Genomic DNA, 25,836 nt, shown 5'->3' on the forward strand with positions numbered 1-25,836 from the left:
GTAATTGTTTCTTAGAAGTTCCTGTTCATTGATGCAAATTAAAATCCTAAAACACTTTACTGAAAGAATACCGTTAATAACCATTTGTCAGAGGAAATTGAATGAAGAAATTATTGATTATGATCTTCTCGAAGACCTGGTATGCTACATTGATGAAACATACCCTGAGGGTTCTATACTGGTTTTCTTACCGGTAAGTCCATCAATTAACACTTAAATTAGGTTTTGATTTCTCTTTCTGAGTTTTATGCCTGCATAAAAAAGGAAGAATGACTTGTGAAATATATTCTGCTGCAGGGGGTTGGGGAAATACATACCTTATATGATAGACTGTCTGTCTCCTTCCAGTTTAGTGGACAATCTTCTGAATGGATTCTTCCTTTGCATTCTTCTGTAGCATCCGAGGATCAGAAAAAAGTGTTTATGAGACCTCCAGAAAACATCCGTAAGGTAATGCTTTCTATTTAAGCTTAGGTTCTTTCGCTGTAGACATTTATGCTATCTGATTCCACTGTATGCATCTTATCTTCTTAGTTTGGGTTCTTTTCCGCCCTGCGCTTTTCTGTTCTCTTTCATGTGTTGGTTATACAGGGTCTTTCTTGAGTTATTAATCTGCATTATTGTCTGAACAAAATTAAATGAACTAATACTGGAAGATGGTAAATTGCTGTTTCCCTGTCTGTAGTGCAGGGATTCATTTTGATTATTTATTTCAAATGATTTGCCCTTAGAAAATGCTTGAATGGAACAGATGCTTGGGTTTGCAATATGCCTTCTACCAGAACCAGCAATTGGACTTCCTTTTGCTATTACACATACCAAGTAGAAGGGATATGAAGTCTTATAGACTTTTAGCTGAGAAAGAAACTTCCCTTCTTTGCATATCCTCTCATTGACCTTGCAATGCTCTAATTGCTCTTGCAATCTAGCACCCTAGATCTTGTACTGATTGTTAATACCCGAGATTCACATTCTTTAATTAAAACCTATGTGATGAAGCCAACAAGCTTACTGTCTTCATCCTAGATCTCCCATGTTCTTACTGCTATGTCATTATTCAAGTACTCGCTGCTCTGCTCCTACAGAGGCCTCATCCAACAATTACTACTTTTCAGCTTTCGTTGGCGACTACCTTTCAATTTGCATCAAAACCCTTGTCTACTGACATAATTCATGTTTGATCTCAAATGATATGATTAGCGCATTTATCCTTCTGGTTGCGTGACTGGTACATGATATAATAGACTTCAATTTAACTCTGTTTCACACCCCTTATTATTAAGTAGTGCCAGTATGACATCCTTTTATTGTTACTGGTACTATCTTCATAGAGAGCCGAAAAAGGGTAACCTTTTGAACTCTTAAAAATTGAAAGTTAGAACTTCAGTTTGAATGTTGAAGCTGCTTGGGTGAGTTTCTTCTCTCGAGTTATTCAGCAAGAACACATTTACAACCATGTGGTGCATGATATGAAGAATGGAAAGGTCCAACATGGAACAAGCTATGTTTATTTGGTCTTATTGCAGAAAATGCAGAACATCATTCTACCTGTCTAGATATGCATGCTCATCATTTACTCCATGAGTCCTTGTTGGACCTTACTTGCCTTCACTTGATAGTTGTGCGGAGAAAAACCTCTTCTTTGTCATCACCATTTTGTTTATTCTTAAGTGATTAATTTGCTTATTGTTCTGTATTTGACTTGGGAAGTATCTCTTTCAGGTTATAATAGCTACAAATATTGCAGAGACTAGCATAACCATAGATGATGTAGTTTATGTGGTAGACTGTGGAAAGCACAAAGAAAATCGCTATAATCCAAAGAAGGTAGGTTTTCTACTCTCTTTCGTAGCTAATGACAAGGCTGATTATTTCAGAAGATTGTTGTCTCAAGCGTATGGCAGCTTATGTTGCATGTTTGCTGCTCTGTACTACAATAATTAATGTAAGGGTCCCCCCCCCCCCCCCCCCATACGGTGTCATGCTTCTACATGAAATATATCTAACATTTGAAATATTTTATTTTATCAACCTTTTTAGACTTCTCAAGTTCTGACCCGGCAATACAAGTGTTACTACAACTCCATCTTCAATCTTAAGTTTTCTCTGCCATTTTTAGATTTTGGTGTGTGAATTTGAAATTGGCTGCGAGACATGTTAAGCATTGCGATTTGGATAGAGAAATATTTGTCTATAGATGGCTATGAGCCTATGACTAGGTCCAGAAGCATCAGCAGAAGAAAAGTTTCAACTCACACATGTATTGTCATCTCTGTTAGGTAAATTGTTAGTTTACAGTAGGGCTGGCAAGTGGGCCGGTCCCGGGCCAAGTGGGCCGGTCCAAACGGTCCCAGCCCCGGGCCGGCCCAAATTAAACGGGCCCGGGCCTAAACAGGCTTTTTCTAAGGACCGGCCCGGGACCGGGACCGTTTGGTCCCGGGCTAAACTGTCCCGGGCCGCGGGCTAAGTGGGCCCAATATATATATATATATATATATTAAAAAATAAATAGATATTAGAGACAAAAGGATGTTAAAAAAAATATCTAAGACAATGCTTTGTAAATTTTATTATAGAATTGTGACCTAAATTTTATTTAACATCCTAAATTTTAATATTCAATATTTAATATCGAATATATATAGTATATAAGATGTATATATAGTATATAAGATGTATATATATAGTATAGTATAGTATAGTATATAAGATGTATATATAGTATAGTATAGTATATATATTAGTCTAAAGACAAAAGGATGTTAAAAATAATATCTAAGTCTAAAGTAAGGTAACAGTAAGGTAATCACAGTCGTTACCACTTCTACCAATATCAGTTGTAATAGCAACACGACAATTTATATGAGTAAATAAATAGCGCAAATATTGTTCATATTCATGTTTATATTTGCGAGGAAAACCTTTATAAGCAGGATTAAAATTTTTTCTAATATAATGCACAAAGTTAGGATCAGAAGGAAAACTATAGGGTAAACACATAACAGTTACCATTTTTGCCAATTCTTCCCGATCTTTTTTTGGATCATAATATAAAATACCACCGGTAACAGTGTTAATTCCCGGTTGAAATTGATTTGAACCGGTACTAGGGTCAACCTGACTAGGAGTAGGTAGACTTTTCCCCTCGGCCAAAGCTTTCAGACGAAGATATCTCACTTTATCTTGAGGGTGTTTCATTATGTGTCTAGCCAAAGTTCTCGTCCCCCCTCCCCGCGATCCAAAATATTTAAAAACTAACTCCGTGCCACAAGTTTTACACTTAGCCTTATTTTCTGGAATTAGTTGAGTAAAAAATGGCCAAATAGGAGATGTTTCCGTCCGTTTGCTAGGTTGTCTAGAAAAAGTAGGGGTAGTAACAGGAGTATCAAATGGGGCATCATTTGGATTAGCAGGGTTACCACTAGTTGGGTTAACATCAGGAGCAGGACTAGTTGGTGTATCATCATCCGGTTGAGTTTCATCAAAATCTATTTCCTCGTCATCATTTTCATCAATAGTTGGATTAGAATAAAGAGCGTTCATTAATTCATGGTCTAATTGTTTACTAGATCTAATATTATGGCAAAATTGACTTTTAGTAAATTGTAATAAACTATTATCGCTATCAAGAATAGCAGGTGTAGGACGTATATGGAGTTTGGTTCGGGGAGCCCGGGGCAGTGGGGGAGGAACAAATTGAGCACTAGATTCGTCACTCTTGGATTTTTCCTTATTTTTACCAAAAAGTTTTTTTAAGGAAGCCATCTTAATTAATAAAGTAATAGAAAATAAATAAAACAAACAAAATTATAATATTAAAACTTAAGAGTTGGAATGAGTTTACCGAATTGACGAACAACTTGTTGGAAATTGATTATCGTTGAAGACTTCAATTCATCAACTTCACAATTGTTTCACAAATTGTAACAATAAAGTAAGCAATAGTAGCAATTATAGAAGAAAATTAGAGAGAGATTGTGATAGATTGATGATTTTGTAAGAAAAAATGAAAGAATGATGGGGTATTTATAGTTGAAAATAGGGAAAAAGTGTAATTATAAAAAGTTTGGGATTAAAACAAAGTTGGGGGGGTTAAATGGCTATTTTATAAATAGCCAACGGTTATTTTGACAGCCCAACGGCTATATTTTTAAAAAAAAAAAAAGGCGTTGGGACCGTTTGACTCGCTAAGGAACCGGTCTGGTCCCAGGCCCTGGCGGGCTAAACGGTCCCGGGCCTGACGGGCCCAAATCATAGGACCGGCCCACGAGACCGGCCCAGGCCCACTAAAATCGGGCCAAACGGTCCTGGCCCGTGGTCCCGGGCCTGGACCGGCCCACTTGCCACCCTTAGTTTACAGCATGTATATAGTGTAGTATTGTCCCACATTGGTAGAGGAGTAGTATGTCCTTGTATAGTATAGCTATAAATAAGGATCTCTTGTATTGTATTGTTTATCCAATATCAATAACATATTTTCTCCCGTGCCTTCTCACATGGTATTAGGGCAATTGTGAGATACTTATCGCTTTGCATAAATTCCAGCGATTCCGGGAAAGAGAAATCAGTACTTTTTTAAGGCTGTTTTCTATCTGCTTCATTTCTGTCAGTGTTGTGCAAAATCCAACACTACCACAAGAGTCGTCACTGTCCGACGACCAAACCCTAGTGAAAAGCTCCGGCAGCAGCCTCCTCACGCGCCACCAGAAGCTCACGCGCGTGAGCTCACGCGTCGGCGCGTACGACCACTTCCGGCCATTTTTTGAAAATCTTCCTTCAGAACAGTTAGGTCGCCTGGTAATTCCGATCCTGCCCCTACTGTTTTCATTTCATTCCGACAACTTTGAGTTTTTCCGACAGCTACAGTAGATTCCGGCAGCTACAATTTTCAGTATTCTGTTTCTGTGTTTCCGTACACTGTTTCAGTGGATTACAGTTGATTCTTTCTCTTATTTGGTAATAATTTGCAACAATGTCTTTGGGATTTGATGCTTTTGGGTCTAGAAACATGAGTTCTGGAAGCTCTAGTGCTATTATTACCTCGGAACCTTTAATGGGAGGTTCAAACTACTTAGCTTGGGCTTCATCTGTCGAGTTATGGTGTAGAGGTCAAGGTGTTCAAGATCATCTAATCAAACAGTCTAGCGATGGAGATGAAAAGGCAATAGCACTTTGGGCAAAAATCGATGCTCAGTTATGTAGCATCTTGTGGCGATCTATTGATTCCAAGTTGATGCCCTTGTTTCGTCCATTCCAGACATGTTATTTGGTTTGGGCAAAGGCACGCACCTTATACACTAATGACATATCTCGCTTCTATGATGTGATATCGCGGATGACAAACTTAAAGAAGCAGGAATTGGATATGTCTACTTACTTGGGTCAAGTACAGGCAGTCATGGAGGAATTTGAGAAGTTGATGCCAGTTTCTGCTAGTGTGGAAAAACAACAAGAGCAGCGACAGAAGATGTTTCTCGTTCTTACCCTCGCTGGACTTCCTAATGATCTTGATTCAGTACGCGACCAGATTTTGGCTAGTCCGTCTGTCCCGACAGTTGATGAATTATTCTCTCGATTACTCCGCCTTGCTGCAGCACCAAGTCCACCAGTGATCTCATCACAGATACTTGATTCCTCTGTTCTTGCATCCCAGACAATGGATGTTCGGGCATCTCAAACTATGGAGCATAGACGAGGAGGAGGTCGTTTTGGAAGATCTAGACCCAAGTGTTCTTATTGTCACAAACTTGGACACACTCGTGAAATGTGCTATTCCTTACATGGTCGTCCACTCAAAAATGCTTACATTGCTCAGACCGAGACTCCAGGTAACCAAGGATTTTCTTTAACTAAAGAAGAATATAATGAGCTCCTTCAGTATCAAGCAAGTAAGCAGACATCTCCACAAGTAGCCTCAGTTGCTAAGACTGATACTTCTGTTACTGGTAATTCTTTTGCTTGTGTTTCCCAGTCTAGCACTCTTGGCCCATGGGTCATGGACTCCGGCGCTTCTGATCACATCTCTGGTAATATATCACTTTTGTCAAATATTGTATATTCACAGTCTCTTCCCACTGTTACTTTAGCCAATGGATGTCAAACTAAGGCAAAAGGAGTTGGACAAGCTAATCCCTTGTCTTCTATCACCCTAGATTCCGTTCTTTATGTCCCTGGCTGTCCTTTTAGTCTTGCATCTGTTAGTCGTTTGACTCGTGCCCTCCGTTGTGGTATATATTTTATTGACGATTCTTTTATTATGCAGGACCGCAGTACGGGACAGACAATTGGTACAGGACGTGAATCAGAAGGCCTTTACTACCTTAACTCACTCAGTCCTTCCACAACATGTCTAGTTACAGATCCTCCAGATCTAATCCACAGACGTTTAGGACATCCGAGTTTATCCAAACTTCAGAAGATGGTGCCTAGTTTATCTAGTTTGTCTACATTAGATTGTGAGTCGTGTCAACTTGGGAAACATACCCGAGCCTCCTTTTCGCGTAGTGTTGAGAGTCATGCAGAGTCTGTCTTCTCCTTAGTTCATTCTGATATATGGGGTCCTAGTAGAGTCAGTTCATCCTTGGGATTTCGTTATTTTGTCAGTTTCATTGATGATTATTCAAGATGTACTTGGCTTTTCTTAATGAAAGATCGTTCTGAGTTATTTTCTATATTCCAGAGTTTCTGTGCTGAAATCAAAAACCAATTTGGTGTTTCTATTCGCATTTTTCGCAGTGATAATGCCTTAGAATATTTATCTTCTCAATTTCAGCAGTTTATGACTTTTCAAGGACTTATTCATCAGACATCTTGTCCTTATACCCCTCAGCAAAATGGGGTTGCTGAGAGAAAGAATAGGCACCTTATTGAGACTGCTCGCACACTTCTAATTGAATCTCGTATTCCGTTGCGTTTTTGGGGCGATGCAGTTCTCACAACTTGTTATTTGATTAATCGGATGCCTTCATCTCCCATCAAGAATCAGATTCCGCATTCAGTATTGTTTCCCCTCCCTTATACTCTCTTCCACCTCGTATTTTTGGGAGCACGTGTTTTGCTCATAACTTAGCCCCTAGGAAAGATAAGTTAGCTCCCCGTGCTCTCAAGTGTGTCTTCCTTGGTTATTCTCGTGTTAAGAAGGGATATCGTTGTTATTCTCCAGATCTTCGTAGGTACCTTATGTCAGTTGACGTCACATTTTTTGAGTCTAAACCTTTCTTTACCTCTGCTGACCACCATGATATATCTGAGGTCTTACCTATACCGACCTTTGAGGAGTTTACTATAGCTCCTCCTCCACTTTCGACCACAGAGGTTTCATCCATACCAACCGTTGAGTAGTCTAGTGTTGTTCCCCCTAGTTCCCCAGCCACAGGAACACCACTCTTGACTTATCATCGTCGTTTGCGTCCTCCATCAGGCCCAACTGGTTCTCGTCCTGCACCTGACCCTGCTCCTGCTGCGGACCCTGCTCCTAGTACACCGATTGCACTTCAGAAAGGTATACGGACCACACTTAACCCTAATCCTCATTATGTCGGTTTGAGCTATCATCGTCTGTCATCTCCCCATTATGCTTTTATATCTTCTTTGTCCTCGGTTTCCATCCGTAAGTCTACAGGTGAAGCGTTGTCTCATCCAGGATGGCGACATGCTATGAGTGACGAGATGTCTGCTTTACATACAAGTGGTACTTGGGAGCTTGTTCCTCTTCCCTCAGGTAAATCTACTGTTGGTTGTCGTTGGGTTTATGCAGTCAAAGTTGGTCCCGATGGACAGATTGATCGACTTAAGGCCCGTCTTGTTGCCAAAGGATATACTCAGATATTTGGGCTCGATTACAGTGATACCTTCTCTCCCATGGCTAAAGTGGCTTCAGTCCGCCTTTTTCTATCCATGGCTTCGTCATTGGCCCCTCTATCAGCTGGACATTAAAAATGCCTTTCTTCACGGTTATCTTGAGGATGAGGTTTATATGGAGCAACCACCTGGTTTTGTTGCTCAGGGGGAGTCTCGTGGCCTTGTATGTCGCTTGCGTCGGTCACTTTATGGTCTAAAGCAGTCTCCTCGAGCCTGGTTTGGTAAGTTCAGCACGGTTATCCAGGAGTTTGGCATGACTCGTAGTGAAGCTGATCACTCTGTGTTTTATCGGCACTCTGCTTCAAGTCTCTGTATTTATCTGGTAGTCTATGTTGATGATATTGTTATTACTGGCAATGATCAGGATGGTATTACCAATCTGAAGCAGCATCTCTTCCATCACTTCCAAACTAAGGATCTAGGCAGATTGAAGTACTTTCTAGGTATTGAGGTTGCCCAGTCTAGCTCAGGTATTGTTATTTCTCAAAGAAAATATGCTTTAGACATTCTTGAGGAGACGGGGATGATAGGTTGCAGACCTGTTGACACTCCGATGGATCCGAATTCTAATCTTATGCCAGGACAGGGGGAGCCACTTAGCGATCCTGCAAGCTATAGGCGGCTGGTTGGAAAATTAAATTATCTCACAGTGACTAGACCCGACATTTCTTATCCTGTGAGTGTTGTAAGTCAGTTTATGAATTCTTCCTGTGATAGTCATTGGGATGCAGTTGTCCGCATTATTCGATATATACAATCGGCTCCAGGCAAAGGGTTACTCTTTGAGGATCGAGGTCATGAGCAGATCATTGGATACTCAGATGCTGATTGGGCAGGATCACCTTTTGATAGACGTTCTACGTCTGGATATTGTGTTTTAGTAGGAGAAAATTTGGTGTCCTGGAAGAGCAAGAAACAGAATGTAGTTGCTCGGTCTAGTGCAGAAGCAGAATATCGAGCAATGGCTATGGCAACATGTGAGCTAGTCTGGACCAAACAATTGCTCAAGGAGTTGAAATTTGGTGAAATCAGTCGGATGGAACTTGTGTGCGATAATCAAGCTGCCCTTCATATTGCATCAAATCCGGTGTTCCATGAGAGAACTAAACACATTGAGATTGATTGTCACTTCGTCAGAGAAAAGATACTTTCAGGAGAGATTGCTACAAAGTTTGTGAGGTCGAATGATCAACTTGCATATATTTTCACCAAGTCTCTCACTGGTCCTCGTATTGGTTATATATGTAACAAGCTCGGTACATATGATTTGTATGCACCGGCTTGAGGGGGAGTGTTAGTTTACAACATGTATATAGTGTAGTATTGTCCCACATTGGTAGAGGAGTAGTATGTCCTTGTATAGTATAGCTATAAATAAGGACCTCTTGTATTGTATTGTTTATCCAATATCAATAACATATTTTGTCCCGTGCCTTCTCACATAAATAAAAGCTCAAATAGATGTATTTCTTTGGCTAACTGGTTTAGCTGATGAAGTGGTTTCGACAACATCAAAACCAGAGAGAGGACAACATTGTATTTTTTGCTTGGTGATGAGGTTAAAGGCATGATTACTCTTGTATATCATCTTGTTTTCTAAATTGGGCTTTCAATCTTTGAATAAAGCGAGAGGCCCTAGTCCTTTAGCATGAGATAAGGATAACCAGCCTGTTAGGCTTTTCTAGATCCAGTCATGAGCTTTATTGCTGAATTTCTAAGTGACATGATTTACTTGTCGGGACCTCTGTTTTGTGTGTTTCGTCTAAAGAAATGTCAATTTCCTTTGCTTTTTGTCTCCAGAATCTGGTGCACCAGTAATCACATTCGCTATTGTTTAAACTTCTTCATTTTAGAAATTGTCAAGCATGGTTGAAGATTGGATATCTCAAGCAAATGCAAGGCAACGTCGAGGCAGAGCTGGACGTGTAAAGCCAGGAATCTGCTTTTGTCTCTATACTTCTTACCGATATGAGAAGCTCATGCGACCTTACCAGGTATGGGGTATTAGTGGGTTTTCCTCGTTACTATATCTAGTACTGCTGTTCTTCGTTTCAGATAATCTTCTCTCTTACATTGTGCTGATGTTTAGTTTGGCCTTGCTAGATCCCGGAGATGCTGCGAATGCCTTTGGTAGAATTGTGCTTACAAATCAAACTGCTATCACTTGGAAGCATAAAGCTATTTTTGTCTATGGTGATTTTATAATTTTTTTAAATTTTATTCAGATACAATTTTATGCATTTTGTTCTATGGATTTTCTAACTCATTTTTCTTCCCAAACTTCGTCTTGTTAGGCCCTTGAACCTCCAAAGGATGAGGCTATTGCGTCAGCAATTTCTTTATTGTATGAGGTATACCCCATGTAGATTAATCTGTCTTTTGGTTTCTTAGCATCAACATAGGTCATAGGTGCTATAATGATGACATCATCAGTGAACAGCAGGATATGGAAGTTGATTTACTCTCCCCGGAAGAACAATTAATAAACAATGTTTATCAAATAGAATATTTTTAATAAGAGAGCCTAAGAAGAAGTTTAAATCCTTCACACGGAAGATAGTTATTTAAACAATGAAGTTTGCACATGGGAGATCTATTTACATAAAATATTTCTTTTCTAGTGTTGTGGTTTTTACACTCTTCCTGGAGCTTTCTCTTTGGTCTCTTTCATTGAGAGCGTCTAGTTACCTTATATATTTATCCCTCTGTCTCAGTTCACATGACACTTTTTCTATTATTGGAACGTCCTAAATGTTTGACAACTATCCCATTTTTATACAACATTCTCAACTTTCAAGATTCAAATTCATGAAACTACTCACTTTTGAAACTTCAATGTGATGTTTTCTCTATCAACCTAACTTTATAACTAGTATTTGATATTTTTTTTCTACTATCACCATTATAATGTATATGCTCATACTAGCATGTTAACGCTTTATCTGATCAAATATCGTCATATAAAATGGGATGGGAGTATATTTGAGACATCTGCTTTTGTTTCATCTAATGTCAAAATGTACTTTTATATAAGTTTCTACTACACTTCATTTGTATTGAAGTAAAGATTTGTCATGTCTTTGGGTGGTTCCATTTTCTATGGTATCATTTATAATGTTCATGCAAGATGGTACAGTCTTGCATAGCTTGGTTTGTTACTTGTACTGCACTTACATTAGAAATTTGTTTCCTAAATAATGTTTCATCCACGTTCTTTCTTCTTATGCATATAAAAGATACTTTCCTGTGTTTCCATGTAAATGTGCTAAATTTGCCATATTGTTTGTGCATGAATGCCAGTTGAACTGCACAGTTCTGTGCTATGTGGTGATGATCTCATAGTTCAATTTATGTCCAGGTTGGTGCCGTTGAAGGGGATGAAGAGTTAACTCCTCTCGGGTATCATTTGGCGAGACTTCCTGTTGATGTGTTGGTTGGAAAGGTATTTATGTAATTATCCTCATTCTTCAACATCTTATATATTTCCCATTACAACTCTAATTCACAAACTTTTTTTGTGGAAAGGTAAATAATTTTGTTGATGATTTCTTTTAAAGAAAAGTTATGAGAAATCTCCTGTATAGAAGCAGTATACTGAAAAGTAGAGAATTTACCAAAAATATGATTCTCTACAAGTGACACTCAATTTTCAATATAAACAAAAATTCCATGGGTGCATCAATTGTCTGGCTATTTGGGCTTTGTTGAACATTACTGTCTTTTAAATAATTTTGCAAATGTGGAACTGTAGATGCTGTTATATGGTGGAGTATTTGGCTGCTTGTCGCCAATTCTATCTATTTCAGCCTTCCTCAGCTACAAGTCTCCATTTGTTTATCCAAAAGATGAGGTTTGTATCCTCAGCTCTTAAAAGCTTTGTTGATGTCCATATGGAATTTAATTATGTTATGACATGCGTATCGCAGAGGCAAAATGTTGAAAGAGCAAAGTTGGCACTTTTGAGTGATAAGCTTGGTGGTGAAACTGACTCTGGCAGTGGTAACTGGCAATCTGACCATCTCCTAATGATGGTAGCGTATAAAAAGTGGGAGAAAATTTTGCGGGAGGTTAGTGATCTACTAACTTGCAACGGCTTATGAAATAACTGATTCTTTATCACATATTAACAGCCCAGTTGGACGGCATTGTTGATTGTTAGTCGAATAAGAATTAATAGAGACCTAGTGGATTAGATAGGCAATCATTCCATCAGAAAACTTTCAGTCTACTGAAAGAATACTTAAATGTATTTCAACACTTTTTACACACTTTTTACTCGTAAAAAGTTATTTCTGGACATTTAATTTATGCATTGTCATTCTTTGAGCCATGCTACTGATGCAGTTCATTTTCATTCTGGCAGAATGGAGTCAAAGCAGCAAAGCAGTTTTGCAGCTCATATTTCTTAAGCAGTTCTGTCATGTATATGATAAGGTATGATTTTTATGCCATACTAAGGACATCCCTCGTTATTGATTCATTCCTCTTTATGCAGTGAATTTTAACAGATAACAACAATTTTTAAAGATTATCTAACAAGGAAAGAATGTCCTGTAGCCCTTGGGGATACTATTTACTACTATGGAATGCCTGGCTAGTTTAGAAAGAAGTATCATGTAGCTCAGTTTTCTTGTAATTCAAAAGTGATGGCGATGTTTTGTGCCTTGGGGCTCTAGAAAGGATCAACTAATGGAATTATGGTTGTCATTTTCCACATTTTTTATACTTGAAAGGAAGCCAGTACCTGATCCTAATTCCGATCGTTAATTTTCTGAAATGAAAACTGGTAATAATAAAGTGCATATATAAGATGAGGTTAACGCGTTATGAGAGAATGCATAGGACAAGAGGGGGAAAGCAAAACCTCCCCCCCCCAGCAAAGAGCACTTATTAAATCGGAATAGTCTTTACCACCATCAGCATTCACTACCTATCCGTATTATTTTTTATGTAGCTGGCCACAACTGCTTTCACCATCACCATTTATCATAATAATCATTGGCACCAATCAGCATGTTAAACTTGTAATGATCCTTGAAAAAATCCGCGGAAGACAATATGCAACAAACTCTAAAACAGGATATATGCTTGTGGTTTGCAAAGTTTAGCTCTTCCATAATAAGACACTGAGCTGCGAGAATTATGCTCCTTTTCCCGGTTACCTATCTTTTTAGGCCTTGAATCGCTTTTCAACGGCTAATACATGTCTTATTGTGCCAGAGACATGAGAATACAATTTGGAACATTGTTAGCTGACATTGGATTCATCAACATCCCAAAAAAGTCGGAGGTATTTTTTTAAGATGCCTATTTATCAAGTTTGCAGTGTTAATATTATGAGTTGCATTTTCATCCTTTAAATTGGATGGTAATAATTTAGTGAATCTAATGTATAAAACTGAACTATGAATTACCTACTTTTTCTAGATATTTAAAATGAAGGGAACAATACAGCAGGAGGTATCTTGAGGGCAATGTTAGACCATGTTTACTTCAAAAAAGGTTGGGATGTTAAGGATCTTAGGAACTGCAGTTGTATGCGCATTCCTAGCTGACTATCGCATAGATAAGCTGCAGAACTTTTAAACAACTTGCATTTTGGGTTCATGATTGCAACTTCTAATTATGTTGCAGTGTGTACTGCGTATGATCATTTCTTTGCGTAATTAGCAACAGCTTTGATAGACCCCCTTTTCTGTCAAATTTATAAACATCTTCTTTTTGGTTCATTCCTTTTCTTGTTTTTTTTTTTGGGGGGGGGGGGGGGGCTTGCGAGGGGCAGGGATATCTTCTGGAGTTTAGTCTGCAAAAATATGGCACTGTATTGTCACAGCAGGGAATTGCTTGATTTCAGTTTCCTGATTTAAGGGTGGCTTGGCTGGTTATCACTTCCCTCCTACTTACGTGCCAACTCTCTGGTTAAACTTGTGGACTCCTATTTATTCCTTCTGCTTCAATGGATTTATACATGTTTTCATAATAGTTAAACCTGTAAAATTTACCAAGTATTTAGACGATTTAGTTTCTCTCCTCTATCCCTGTTGTAAGTCATTTTACCCAATATTATGGTGTTTTAACTTTGAAATAATTGCTGGATGCAGATTGATTGGAAAAAGAAAGAGAAGCTTGACAGTTGGCTTTCAGATATATCACAACCTTTTAATACAAATTCAAATCATTCCTCAATTCTTAAGGTATATTTAAAGATTATCTGTTCCTTTTTGTGAGAAGGCACGGGAGAAAATATGTTATTGATATTGGATTATAAATACAATACAAAAGGTCCCTATTTATAGCTATACACTACAAGGAGATATTACTCCTCTTCCAATGTGGGACAAGACTACACTATACATATCTGTAAACTAACACTCCCCCTCAAGCCGGTGCATACACATCATATGTACTGAGCTTGTTACACATGTAACTAATACGAGAACCAGTAAGAGACTTAGTGAAAATATCTGCTAGTTGATCATTCGACTTTACAAGCTTTGTAACAATATCTCCTGAAAGTATTTTTTCTCTGACAAAGTGACAGTCGATCTCAATGTGTTTAGTCCTCTCATAGAACACCGGATTTGACGCAATATGAAGAGCAGCTTGGTTATCACACACTAGTTCCGTCTTGCTGATTTCTCCGAACTTTAACTCCTTGAGCAACTGCTTGACCCAAACTAACTTACACGTCGCCATAGCCATGACCCGATATTCGGCTTCGGCGCTAGATCGAACAACTACATTCTGTTTCTTGCTATTCCACGAGACCAAATTACCTCCTACTAGAACACAATATCCAGACGTAGAATGTCTATCAAAAAGTGATCCTGCCCAATCAGCATCTGTGTACCCAACAATTTGCTCGTGGCCTCGATCCTCGAATAGTAATCCTTTGCCTGGAGCTGACTTTATATACCGAAGAATGCGAATAACTGCATCCCAGTGACTATTACAGGGAGAATCCATAAACTGACTTACAACACTCACCGGAAAAGAAATGTCAGGTCTAGTCACTGTGAGGTAATTCAATTTGCCAACCAACCTCTTTTATCTCGTAGGGTCTCTAAGAGGCTCCCCCTGTCCAGGCAGAAGCTTAGCATTCAGATCCATAGGAGAATCAATAGGTCTGCAACCCATCATTCCAGTCTCCTCAAGAATGTGTAAGGCATACTTCCGCTGTGAAATAACAATACCTGAGCTAGACTGAGCGACCTTAATACCTAGAAAATACTTCAATCTTCCCAGATCCTTAGTCTGGAAGTGCTGAAAGAGATGTTGCTTCAGATTACTAATACCATCCTGATCATTACCAGTAGTAACAATATCATCAACATAAACCACTAGATAAATACACAGATTAGGAGCAGAATGCCGATAAAACACAGAGGGATCAGCCTCACTGCGAGTCATGCCGAACTCCTGAATAATTGTGTTGAACTTACCAAACCAAGCTCGAGGGGACTGTTTCAAACCATATAGTGACATGCGCAATCTGCACACATAACCATTAAACTCCCCCTGAGCAACAAAGTCAGGTGGTTGCTCCATATAAACTTCTTCCTCAAGATCACCGTGGAGAAAAGCATTCTTAATGTCTTAACTGATAAAGAGGCCTATGACGTACAACAGCCATGGACAAAAAGAGACGAACATATGCTACTTTAGCCACGGGAGAGAAAGTATCACTATAATCAAGCTCAAAAATCTAAGTATATCCTTTTGCAACAAGACGAGCTTTAAGCCGATCAACCTGGCCATCCGGGCCGACTTTGACTGCATAAACCCAACGACAACCAACAATAGACTTACCTGCAGGAAGAGGAACAAGCTCCCAAGTGTCACTCGCATGTAAAGCAGACATCTCGTCAATCATAGCATGTCGCCATCCTGGATGAGATAGTGCCTCACCTGTAGACTTAGGGATAGAAACAGTGGACAAAGAAGATATAAAAGCATAATGAGGTGACGACAGACGATGATAACTTAAACCGACATAGTGGGGATTAGGATTAAGTGTGGATCGTAATCCCTTGCGGAGTGCAATTGGTTGACTAAGAGGAGACAAGTCTGCAGTAGGTGCAGAATCTGATGCGGGGCCGTGAATCACCTGGGCCTGAAGCTGGATGTGGACGACGATAATAAGTCAAGAGTGGTAGAACTGCATAAGGTTGAACTGGATTATGTGGAGAAACTGGAGCTATAAGTGGTGGAGCTACAACCGGAGCTGTAGGTGGTGGAGCTACAACCGAAGCTGTAGGTGGTGGAACTGGAGCTATAGGTGGTAGAGCTATAACTGGAGCTGTAGGTGGTGGAGCTGGAGTGACTGAATCTCCAAAAGATGAAACTGGTAGTACCTCAGAAATATCTAAGTGATGACCTGAACCTGTGAAGTATGATTGGGTTTCAAAGAAGGTAACATCAGCGGACATAAGGTACCGCTGGAGGTCAGGAGAGTAACATCGATACCCCTTTTGTGTTCTCGAGAAACCCAGAAATACGCACTTAACAGCACGAGGACCTAACTTATCTGTTCCTGCAGTAAGGTTATGGACAAAACAAGTGCTTCCAAAGATACGGGGTGGAAAAGAGAACAAAGGTAAGTGGGGAAACATGACAGAGAATGGAACTTGGTTCTGGATAGCTGAAGATGGCATACGATTAATAAGATAGCAAGATGTAAGAACTGCATCCCCAAAAAAACGCAACGGAGCATGAGATTGTATGAGTAGGGTACGGGCAGTTTCTATAAGATGTCTATTCTTTCTTTCAGCTACCCCATTTTGTTGAGATGTGTACGGACAAGATGTTTGATGAATAATCCCATGAGATTTCATAAACTGCTGAAATGGGGAAGAAAAATACTCTCGGGCATTATCTCTACGAAATGTGCGAATAGAAACCCCAAATTGATTTTGAATTTTAGCGTGGAAGATCTGTAAAATAGAAAACAACTCAGATTGATTTTTTTATCAAAAATAGCCAAGTGCACCTGGAATAATCATCAATGAAACTGACAAAGTAGCGGAATCCCAAGATGGAACTGACCCGACTAGTTACCCAAACATCTGAATGGACTAAAGTAAAAGGTGACTCTGCTCGATTATCAAGACGCCGAGGGAAATGGGAGCGGGTATGCTTACCGAGCTGACATGACTCACACTCTAGAGCTGACAAGTGAGATAAACCAGATACCATTTTCTGAAGTTTTGACAAACTGGGATGTCCCAACCGTTTATGTAATAAATCTGGTGAATCAGTAACAGGACAAGTTGTAGAAGGAAGACAAGATGTGAGTCCATGTGATTTAGCAAGGATAAGGTAATAAAGTCCGTTTGATTCATGCCCGGTACCAATGATCCGCCCCGTAGTGCGTTCCTGTATAAAAACATGGTCATCAAGAAATAAAACAACGCATTTAAGTGATTTGGCTAAGCGACTAACAGCTATGAGATTAAAAGGACTATTGGGAACATAAAGGACTGAATCTAAAGGTAAGGAAGGAAGTGGGCTTGCTTGACCTATTGCAGTTGCCATGGTTTGAGACCCATTGGCCATTGTGACTTTTGGAAGAGATTGAGAATACGAAATAGTAGTGAAAAGAGATTTGTTACCAGAAATATGATCTGATGCACCTGAATCAATGACCCAAGACTCAGAGGATGAAGATTGGGAGAAACAAGTCACGCTATTACCTGTTTGAACAACAGAAGTTATCTCAGAAGATGTCTGCTTACATGCTTTATACTGAAGGAACTTTATATACTCTGCTAAAGAAACCATCCGACTATTCAAAGCATCGGTTCCCATGTCGCTACAATTTATAGTAGTAGGGTTAACTTGAAATAGTGGAAATAAGTAACTCCCGTGAGAAAACTGAAGAAATAGCTTGAAAAACACTGTTTACAGCAGGAAACACTGTAGCTCGCCGGAAAATTCCAAAGTTGTCGGAATTTGTCGTAACTAGGATGGATAGACTCGGAATTCCTTTGCGAGCAAGCTGTCCTGAAGAAATGTTTTCAAAAAATGGCCGGAAAGGTCTCTGTTCACGCCGGAAAAATATAAAAGTGGCTGGAATTTGATTTGATTTAGATGGGTAGGCTCGGAATTTTGAGGAGAGCACACTGTCCTGAAGAAGCTTCGCGAAAAAATGGCCGGAACCCTCGCCGGAAAAGTTGTTGCCGGCGCGTGGAGGAGCGTGGCGGCTTTTCTGCCGGATAAAATTTCAGGGATTGGTAGTTGGAGGGTGATCTACCTCGTGGTGGTGTTGGTTTTAGCACAACACCGACAGAAAGTGACTTTCACTTAGACAAGCCTTAAGTCACCGGAAACATTGCACGATGACTAAGTTCTTTCTTCCCGGTTAACGCTGGAATGACGCACAATGATCTTTTCTCACTAATGCTCTGATACCATGTGAGAAGGCACGGGAGAAAATATGTTATTGATATTGGATTATAAATACAATACAGGAGGTCCCTATTTATAGCTATACACTATAAGGAGAGATTACTCCTCTTCCAATGTGGGACAAGACTACACTATACATATTTGTAAACTAACACTTTTCACTTCAGAGTCTCAAACTTGAAAGGATATGGCTCGGTATAGGTCTCATCTGTTGATTTCCTTCATGCCAGCAGGATGTCGGTAATTTGCCCTTGAATCTACTATTGGGCTCAAGTTAAAACTTCAAATCGTCCCACTCGTGATGCTAGTTTCTTAAAGATATGGGGGTTGTACTCTCATTTCTGGTTTACAAATAGAGACTTAAAAGAAATCATTAATTAAAATATAAGGATCTCCCTTAACTTGGACTGAGAAAAAGGGTAAGAGCACGATGTATTGATTTTCGTGCATAGCATAGAACAGAAAGTTGAGAACTTTCTACACACACACGCATATAAAACTAACATTGCCGCCCTAGAAGCATTTGTTCCACCATATCAAATTGTTTGTTGATTTGCTGCATTGATGGCTACCATGAACAAAAACCATTCCAAGATAATCCTAAGTGTCACGCCGATTAAAAATAATAATTATCACACATATCAACATTAATAAAGCAATGAGATAATAGCACAATTAGGTCGAAAGGGCTATGAGTTTAGTTCAGATCAAGTGCAATCAATGAAACCAAACATCGATGCAAAGTATATCAACCTCTATGTAAATTTTCATTCCGGAAACTTTTTACACCCACTTCTATTCCAAAAACAACACTGAGGTAATTCTACTTTCATAGAGTTATAATGAAAGTTCTTACACCCTCTGGATTCTATTTAAGTGACCGCTATCACTTATCCGAAGAGAGAGATCCAAACCAGAGTTTTTTAGTTTCACGATCACGGTTTTAGCGCACATGTTGTGGGATGTTCCAAGCCCTGCATCTACTGATTTTGACATTCCTCTGTTCGAGTAGAAGGCACTAGCTCTAATGAAAATTGACCTTTCGGCCATTTTCTGCTTGTTAATATCCTAGCTGTAGCCAAGGCAGGTTGCCATAAAGCCTATAATGACAATAATAATTTCTCTAAGGGCATACTGCAAGCTAAATGCATTTGTTTAAAATGCCAAATATAATGGAGGAGTATATTATTTCAGTCTGGTTATTCTTTCTGTTGACTTGCCTGTTTGACTTGTTTGGATACTCACCTCTATAAATGTGCCTAGGCCATATTGTGTGCAGGTCTTTATCCCAATGTATCTGCCAGAGAAGAAGGCATTGCTACAACTGCTCTTGGGAACCTAAAACAAAGTGCAGGTCTTTCAGCAAAGAGTAACCCTGCATGGTATGATGGAAGACGCGAAGTTCACATTCACCCTTCGTCAATCAACTCTAACTTAAAAGATTTTCAGTACCCATTTATCGTCTTTCTTGAAAAGGTTTGCATTTTCTTAATCTTTTACTCTGGAAAGCTAACATTCAAGATTTGATCTCTCTGACCTTATCTTTGAATGGCCTCCATGCTTACAACAACTTTTGCTTCTTTTAATCACTTTAGGCTAGGAATGGGTGGAGAAAGGAAATTTTAGGTGCCTTTTCTTTATGAAGTTGGTTGTTTTCATGGAATCCTTATAATAATGTGTAAGTGAATCCTGAAAGATCGTAATGCCAAATTCTATCAAGACATCAGAAAGCTGTTATAAGATGATGGAATCTTTAACAGTTACACTGTTATTTCAACATCTCTATTAATAAGATGATAAAATATTGTAGATTCAAGAGATGATACCCTTTTGAACTATAGAGATTAAATTGGAGCATTGTATATGAAATGCAAGATTACAACTTTGCAGCATGGAAAAGAATCTTTTTCAACAAATTATGCTCCCAAAACTGAAAAAGAGAATCTTAAAGAGGCGCAAAGATGAAGTAGATCATTCACAGAATTTGAATAAGCTATCTTCTGTAGTATTTATTAGATGATACATTAGATAATCATATTCTCTTTAAGTAATGGACATTCTATAAAGCAACTCTGCTTATTAAGCAATTCAACAATTCATCACTAAGTATAAGTATGGACTCCAGAGTCCAGTGAAGTTAATGATGACTGGAGAGTATGCTGAAGCTTTAGGACAGTCATGGGAAATAATCTACTTGAAGATGCTAGAAGAATCATTTTGAGAATTTTGCTAACGCCTTTTAAAAGTGGAAGCCAAGTTTGGACTACATTTCTATAGATAAGTCAAATAATGCGTAATGTTTGTGTTTACCTTTTCACACTGCATCATAACCTAGGAGAATAATTCTTTCAGGATCTAATTGCTGAGATTTAGAAGAACAAGGTTTTGTTGTTAGCATAACTTATATATGTGTGGTTAGTTCTGGCTCGTGAAGAATTTGAGCATCCTATAAAAACTTTCAAGCTAATGGGTTGAGTGCCCCAAGACCTGTATAATCCCTTTTTGAAGTCCTAACACAATCTATCCGTGAAACTACATAACTCAACACTCTCTTGCACCAGTAACCCGACTTTTGGGGTTCACACAGATTTTAATGACTGTTTATGAGTATGAGGAATCAGTTTACCAAAGGTTGGCTCCTATACCATGTGAAAGAATCTAAGCATCTATTCCAAAACATTAACATAATGGGCGGTGTAGCCCAAGATCTTTATTTATTTATTTATTTTTTTATTCCCTCCCTCCAAGAGCTCCCCACCTTGCTCTTGGGGTGACTCGAACTCACAACCTATTGGTTGAAAGTGGAGGGTGCTCACCACTAGAGCAACCCACTCTTGTCGCCCAAGATCTTTATTAAACCCCTTTAAAAGATCTTACACAACCCATGTAGTATGATTAACGCAAAAAGGATCAACCTTGTCATTCTAACATATTTGAGCAATAAATAAAGGTTGCATTGGAAAAGATCTCTTAAGTCCCATGGAAATGCACTTTGACAAACAAGCACTACTTTAAGGACTCCAGAATTCTAAGAATGGAGCTGGTACTTCCTATGTTCATCCATTTACGTAAATATTGTTTTATTTAGTAATCGTGGGCTGAAACCTTTTTGAGTCCATGGTGGAAGAATATCTAAGAGTTCAACTTGGGTAAAAATGTGTGCTTTTTCTCTTTGTGAATCCATAGCAAACATATTCAAACTGTTCATCTCAACTATTTGACTCATTTTTGAGTTTCAAAATGTTTTAAAAAGAACAAGGGCAGCCCGATGCATTAAGCATACCCGCGTTCACGCAGGGTCCGGGGAAGGGTTGCACCCCAAAGGGTGTGATGTGGACAACCTACCTAATGCAAGCTTAGTGGCTGCTTCCACGGCTCGAACCTGAGACAACTTTACCGTTGCTTCAAGGCTCCCTTTTGAGTTTCAAAATTATCGATTGATTTTTTTATATAATCAATTTTTGTTTCTTCATATATTTTGTTGAAGCATTTTTAAGATATAATTCTTATGTATGCTACAATTTCAGGTAGAGACTAACAAGGTATTTTTGCGAGACACCACCGTTATCTCTCCTTATACTATACTTCTTTTTGGTGGCCCAATAAACATTCAGCACCAGGTATCTTCTGTTTATGGTCATGCTTACCCTGCTTTTTCTTTTCCATAACTTGATAAGCTCTTGTTTCTTATTTCTCAAGGAATAGTAGGTGTCAATTTCATTTTTCAATTTTTGTCAAAACTTTGTTGCTTGAACTTTGACATTGTACACATGAGCATTGTCTATCTTATGCTGTCTAGTGACGGAGGGTCAAGAGACTTACCTGCGAAAGTATGAAAATTGAAAAGAAACGGAACAAGAAGGGAGAAACGTTGAGTGAAACTATGATTTGCTTTTTCCTGTTTAGCATAGAAGATTGAGCATTGCGCTAACAAACTTGCTATATTGTACTCTTCTGTACACCCTCCTTTATGTTGGTTTGCTCTCCATGTTTTTCAATTAAGTAGGGTAATGCCTATTTTAACCCTTATCCCCCCTAAAAGGAAGAAAATGAAGTGGAGAATGGAGAAAAGTAAAGCAGGCACAATCACTCTCAAAGCAAACAAGATATGTTTTTTGTATTTGTTTAAGAGAATTGGGAGCAGTTTCCTACCGTGGAAACTGGTATCAAGTGCTAATTTTAGTAAGTAGCGTGCTTTCTCTGAGTCCTTTGGGGGACATCGATAAAAATGGGAAGGTGGCCTACTTTCTCTGAAGAGCTTTCCTTTTGGCTGAAGGCAATGATTCTGTGGAAAACTAAATCAGCTTTTACCCAGGGTCCGGAATGGACCCAGATGTTAGCAAGATCTTACCAATTCAGTTCTTAATTTATTGCAGTTATATGCAGCAGGGAAAAAAAAGTTAGACCAATTTTCATATGTTTCTACATTATTTATTTGCCATAAACTTGTAACAATTTGTGCTTTTTGAGGAATATTTTCTTGTTGTTGGGTCCTAGTCATGTCTTTCCCCCTGTTTCTATAGGATTTTTGACCTTCTAGCAGCATTTCGTTTTCCAAAAAGAACATGTCTACATATCTCATCACTCAAGGATAGGGAATTGTGGATGGAGAAAGAAATTATATGGTTCTCTTTATGAACCCTGGCTTAAGGAACTCTATCTGCCCCCTCCTGATTTCATCTTTTTTCCTCACTAATTGTGTGTAATTGATCTGTTCCAGACTGGAAGAGTTACCATAGATGGATGGTTAGAAGTTGCAGCACCAGCACAAACAGCTGTTCTATTTAAGGAACTCCGGCTAACTCTTCATGATATTCTCAAGGAGCTTATTCGTAATCCTCAGGTAGATTTTTTATCTCGTGCAAACTGATAGTTCTGTTTCAGTACTAGCATTTACTGTTACTTTCTGGTAGAATTCACCTAATTATTGATGAATAAGTCAGGAACACAACCTGATACATACTTGTGGGCATTGCCTTTATAAACAGATACTTTATTGCATTAGTTCTGATTTTTCGATGCACCAACTCAGATCATTTTAACTAATCCAAAGAGATATAGTTGATGTACGTTGCATCTTTCCACCATAACTTAATGAGACCTATGGTGTCCGTACTTTCTAAAAAAGTTGCTGCACCTTTGTTGGATCCTCCAAGCATGTACTACTTTTGGAGGATCCGAATGCACCCGGTGGCATTTTTGAAGAGTCTGAGCAACATATAATGAGACATGGAATACTTTTCAAATTTTTATCTCACTGCCAGCAGACATGGAACCTCAAAGAGAGATTTCTTGATGGTCTTCCTCCCCCCTCCCCCGCAAAATATGTAAAAAAAATAAATTCCAAATCACTACCCTGTTGAGGGAATGGTGTGCTTGCCTTTTGGCACTTGATCTGCTCCTTTTGGGCCATCCCTACAAATATTGTTAGTATGTCCTCTATCCATATTTCTCTCCAGAATGTTCTCAATCATTGACGTTTGCTAGGACACTCCATGTGTTTTGGCTATTCGTAAAGTAAAAAGAAAGCGTTAGATGTTCCTATCCAATGTCCTCTCTATAATGTGCTCTATCACTGAGATTTGCTAGGACTCCACTTTCGTTGGCTATTCCCTCTTGAAGGTAAAATTTCAAGCACATGCTTCTTTTCCCTTCCAACAAAGAGAAAGTTCTGCACAACCTTCCTCCTTGACCTCGAAGGGCTTCCCCTTGTATTAGAGGCAAGATCTTTCTCACCACTATGGATAATCATTGGATCAAGATTGTAAACAACTTGTCGAGGCACAGGGAGTCTTTTCATTGTTTTAGATTATTGGCATTTGTTTGCATATCATTTTCTTTTGTGCCAAGAAATTTCTTTTCTTTAGGTAGACATTGCTATATAGCTGCTATAATGTGCTTTTAGGGTTTGTGTTCATATTTTGTTTTTTTCAAACTTTCAACCCTTTAAACCTTGTTTTGGATTTGATGAATTCTTCTGACACTTCATATCTCAGGTTTCCCTGGTGACTGATAATGAAGTTCTCAGATCTATAGTCCAGTTGCTATTGGAAGAAGATAAACAAAGAAAATAACCGCTTAGCCTTGGATCGGGTGATCAATATATGCCCCTCACCTAGCAGAACACCTAGGAGCTCAACCTTTTCTACTATTAGAAAAGGAAACTTGCTGATTGATGGACTATCTGGACTCTGGTCCTGGATCAGGTGGTGGACTTTCTGGTTGCTGATCTCTCCTGGGTCAGGTGGATAAAAGGAGTGGGACATAATTTGTTCTTTGGTTAATGAATTATGAATCATCATGCATGATGGGTCCTGCTACCCACCCTGCTATGCTTTCATAATTAATATAGCATTTGACAGAAATCACAGAGATCAAATATGTATGTTTTTCCAAAAAGCTAATGAAGGACCATGTAAACTGTATCACCAAAATGCAGCGTTTAAGGCAATTGCTGCTGCATTATTGTTTTCCTATGGTAATTGATATCTGAATTGGTGCCCAGCTTTTGTTGAGAAAGCGTTATGTCTCTTTCTTTGCAGTACCAACGGTGCCTTTAATCTACTACTAATTGAAGGAGAGAAAATCAATTTCCCTGTCACAATCTTTCGTTCCAGTAACAGCCTCTTAACTAGCCTACTATCATGTATGGACCACGTTGAAATGCTTGTCTCATTAAATTGGGTCAGTACTACCCTTCTACTTTCTCCCCCACCATCCTCTACTTTTATTTTTCTAATTTTCGTCTTTTCTTCACCAGCTTATCAAAATTTATCACGCAAACACAAGTGAGCCGTTGACAATTGTTTACTATTTTGAGGGGACAAGTCTGGATTGGTTGACTAGAGTTACCATTCTTAATCATGTTATTAAAATGGTTCTTATGTTTAATAGTCCATAGCCTTTTACACTAGCATCAGGGATTTTGCAGCTTATAACAGTCTCAAATTAATTTCGACGCAGTATATTTGTAGATTTTTAGTAGTTGTGGACTAATTGCTTATTTGAGTCATCAAAATATATGTCCGGCGTGGCCTATGAATTAATATTCTGAGCTCTAAGATTCCTTCCAACGTGTCGATTATAGCTTGAAGAATCTGGATAGGTGGTTGCCCAGATTATTGGTGCCTGAAAAAAACGACCAAAAGAGAAATAGGAAATAGGTATAAGAGCTACGTATTTCACCACTTGCCACTGAAATGAAAAACAGTTGTTATTAGACAATCGAGGGGGCGAAAATCAGATTGTTGATGTGTCGAAAACATTCATTTCGATCTCCTATACAACAACAACAACCCAGTATAATCCCACTAAGGGTAGTGTGTACGCAGATCTTACCCCTACCCTGGGATAGAGAGGCTGTTTCCAATAGAAACTCGGCATCCTTCCCTCCAAGAACTCCCCACCTTGCTCTTGGGGTGACTCGAACTCACAACCTCTTAGTTGGAAGTGGAGGGTGCTTACCATCAGAGCAACCCACCTTGTCATTTCGATCTCCTATGAGTATCAAATTTAGCCCTTGCAAGTTTGATTCACCCAAATTATCTAAGGTTGCACTAGTTGGGTGGA

The 25,836-nt window shown here is 38.9% G+C and overlaps 1 protein-coding gene across 5 annotated transcripts in view; it reads left to right on the forward strand.

The window, feature by feature from the left end:
- LOC104095447 (DExH-box ATP-dependent RNA helicase DExH7, chloroplastic) overlaps window positions 1-24,771 on the forward strand; it is a 41,651-nt gene extending 16,880 nt beyond the window's left edge. For 2 of the 5 annotated variants that reach the window (XM_009601590.4, XM_009601591.4), the window contains exons 19-34: window positions 92-193; window positions 298-450; window positions 1,723-1,827; window positions 9,714-9,854; window positions 9,964-10,053; window positions 10,155-10,211; window positions 11,219-11,302; window positions 11,612-11,710; window positions 11,787-11,927; window positions 12,224-12,294; window positions 13,081-13,150; window positions 13,962-14,054; window positions 19,531-19,743; window positions 21,795-21,887; window positions 22,988-23,110; window positions 24,264-24,771. In XM_009601590.4, coding sequence (XP_009599885.1) covers window positions 92-193; window positions 298-450; window positions 1,723-1,827; window positions 9,714-9,854; window positions 9,964-10,053; window positions 10,155-10,211; window positions 11,219-11,302; window positions 11,612-11,710; window positions 11,787-11,927; window positions 12,224-12,294; window positions 13,081-13,150; window positions 13,962-14,054; window positions 19,531-19,743; window positions 21,795-21,887; window positions 22,988-23,110; window positions 24,264-24,341 — 1,713 coding nt within the window. In that variant the 3' untranslated portion in view covers window positions 24,342-24,771. Of the gene's footprint in view, window positions 1-91; window positions 194-297; window positions 451-1,722; window positions 1,828-9,713; window positions 9,855-9,963; window positions 10,054-10,154; window positions 10,212-11,218; window positions 11,303-11,611; window positions 11,711-11,786; window positions 11,928-12,204; window positions 12,295-13,080; window positions 13,151-13,287; window positions 13,363-13,961; window positions 14,055-19,530; window positions 19,744-21,794; window positions 21,888-22,987; window positions 23,111-24,263 lie in introns of those variants that run through there. The other 3 variants (XR_011409069.1, XM_009601592.4, XM_033655920.2) reach the window with 3 other exon arrangements.
- The last annotated feature ends 1,065 nt before the right edge of the window (window positions 24,772-25,836 follow it).

This window comes from Nicotiana tomentosiformis, chromosome 1 (assembly GCF_000390325.3).
Source record: "Nicotiana tomentosiformis chromosome 1, ASM39032v3, whole genome shotgun sequence".
In the NCBI taxonomy this organism is placed as follows: Eukaryota; Viridiplantae; Streptophyta; class Magnoliopsida; order Solanales; family Solanaceae; genus Nicotiana; species Nicotiana tomentosiformis.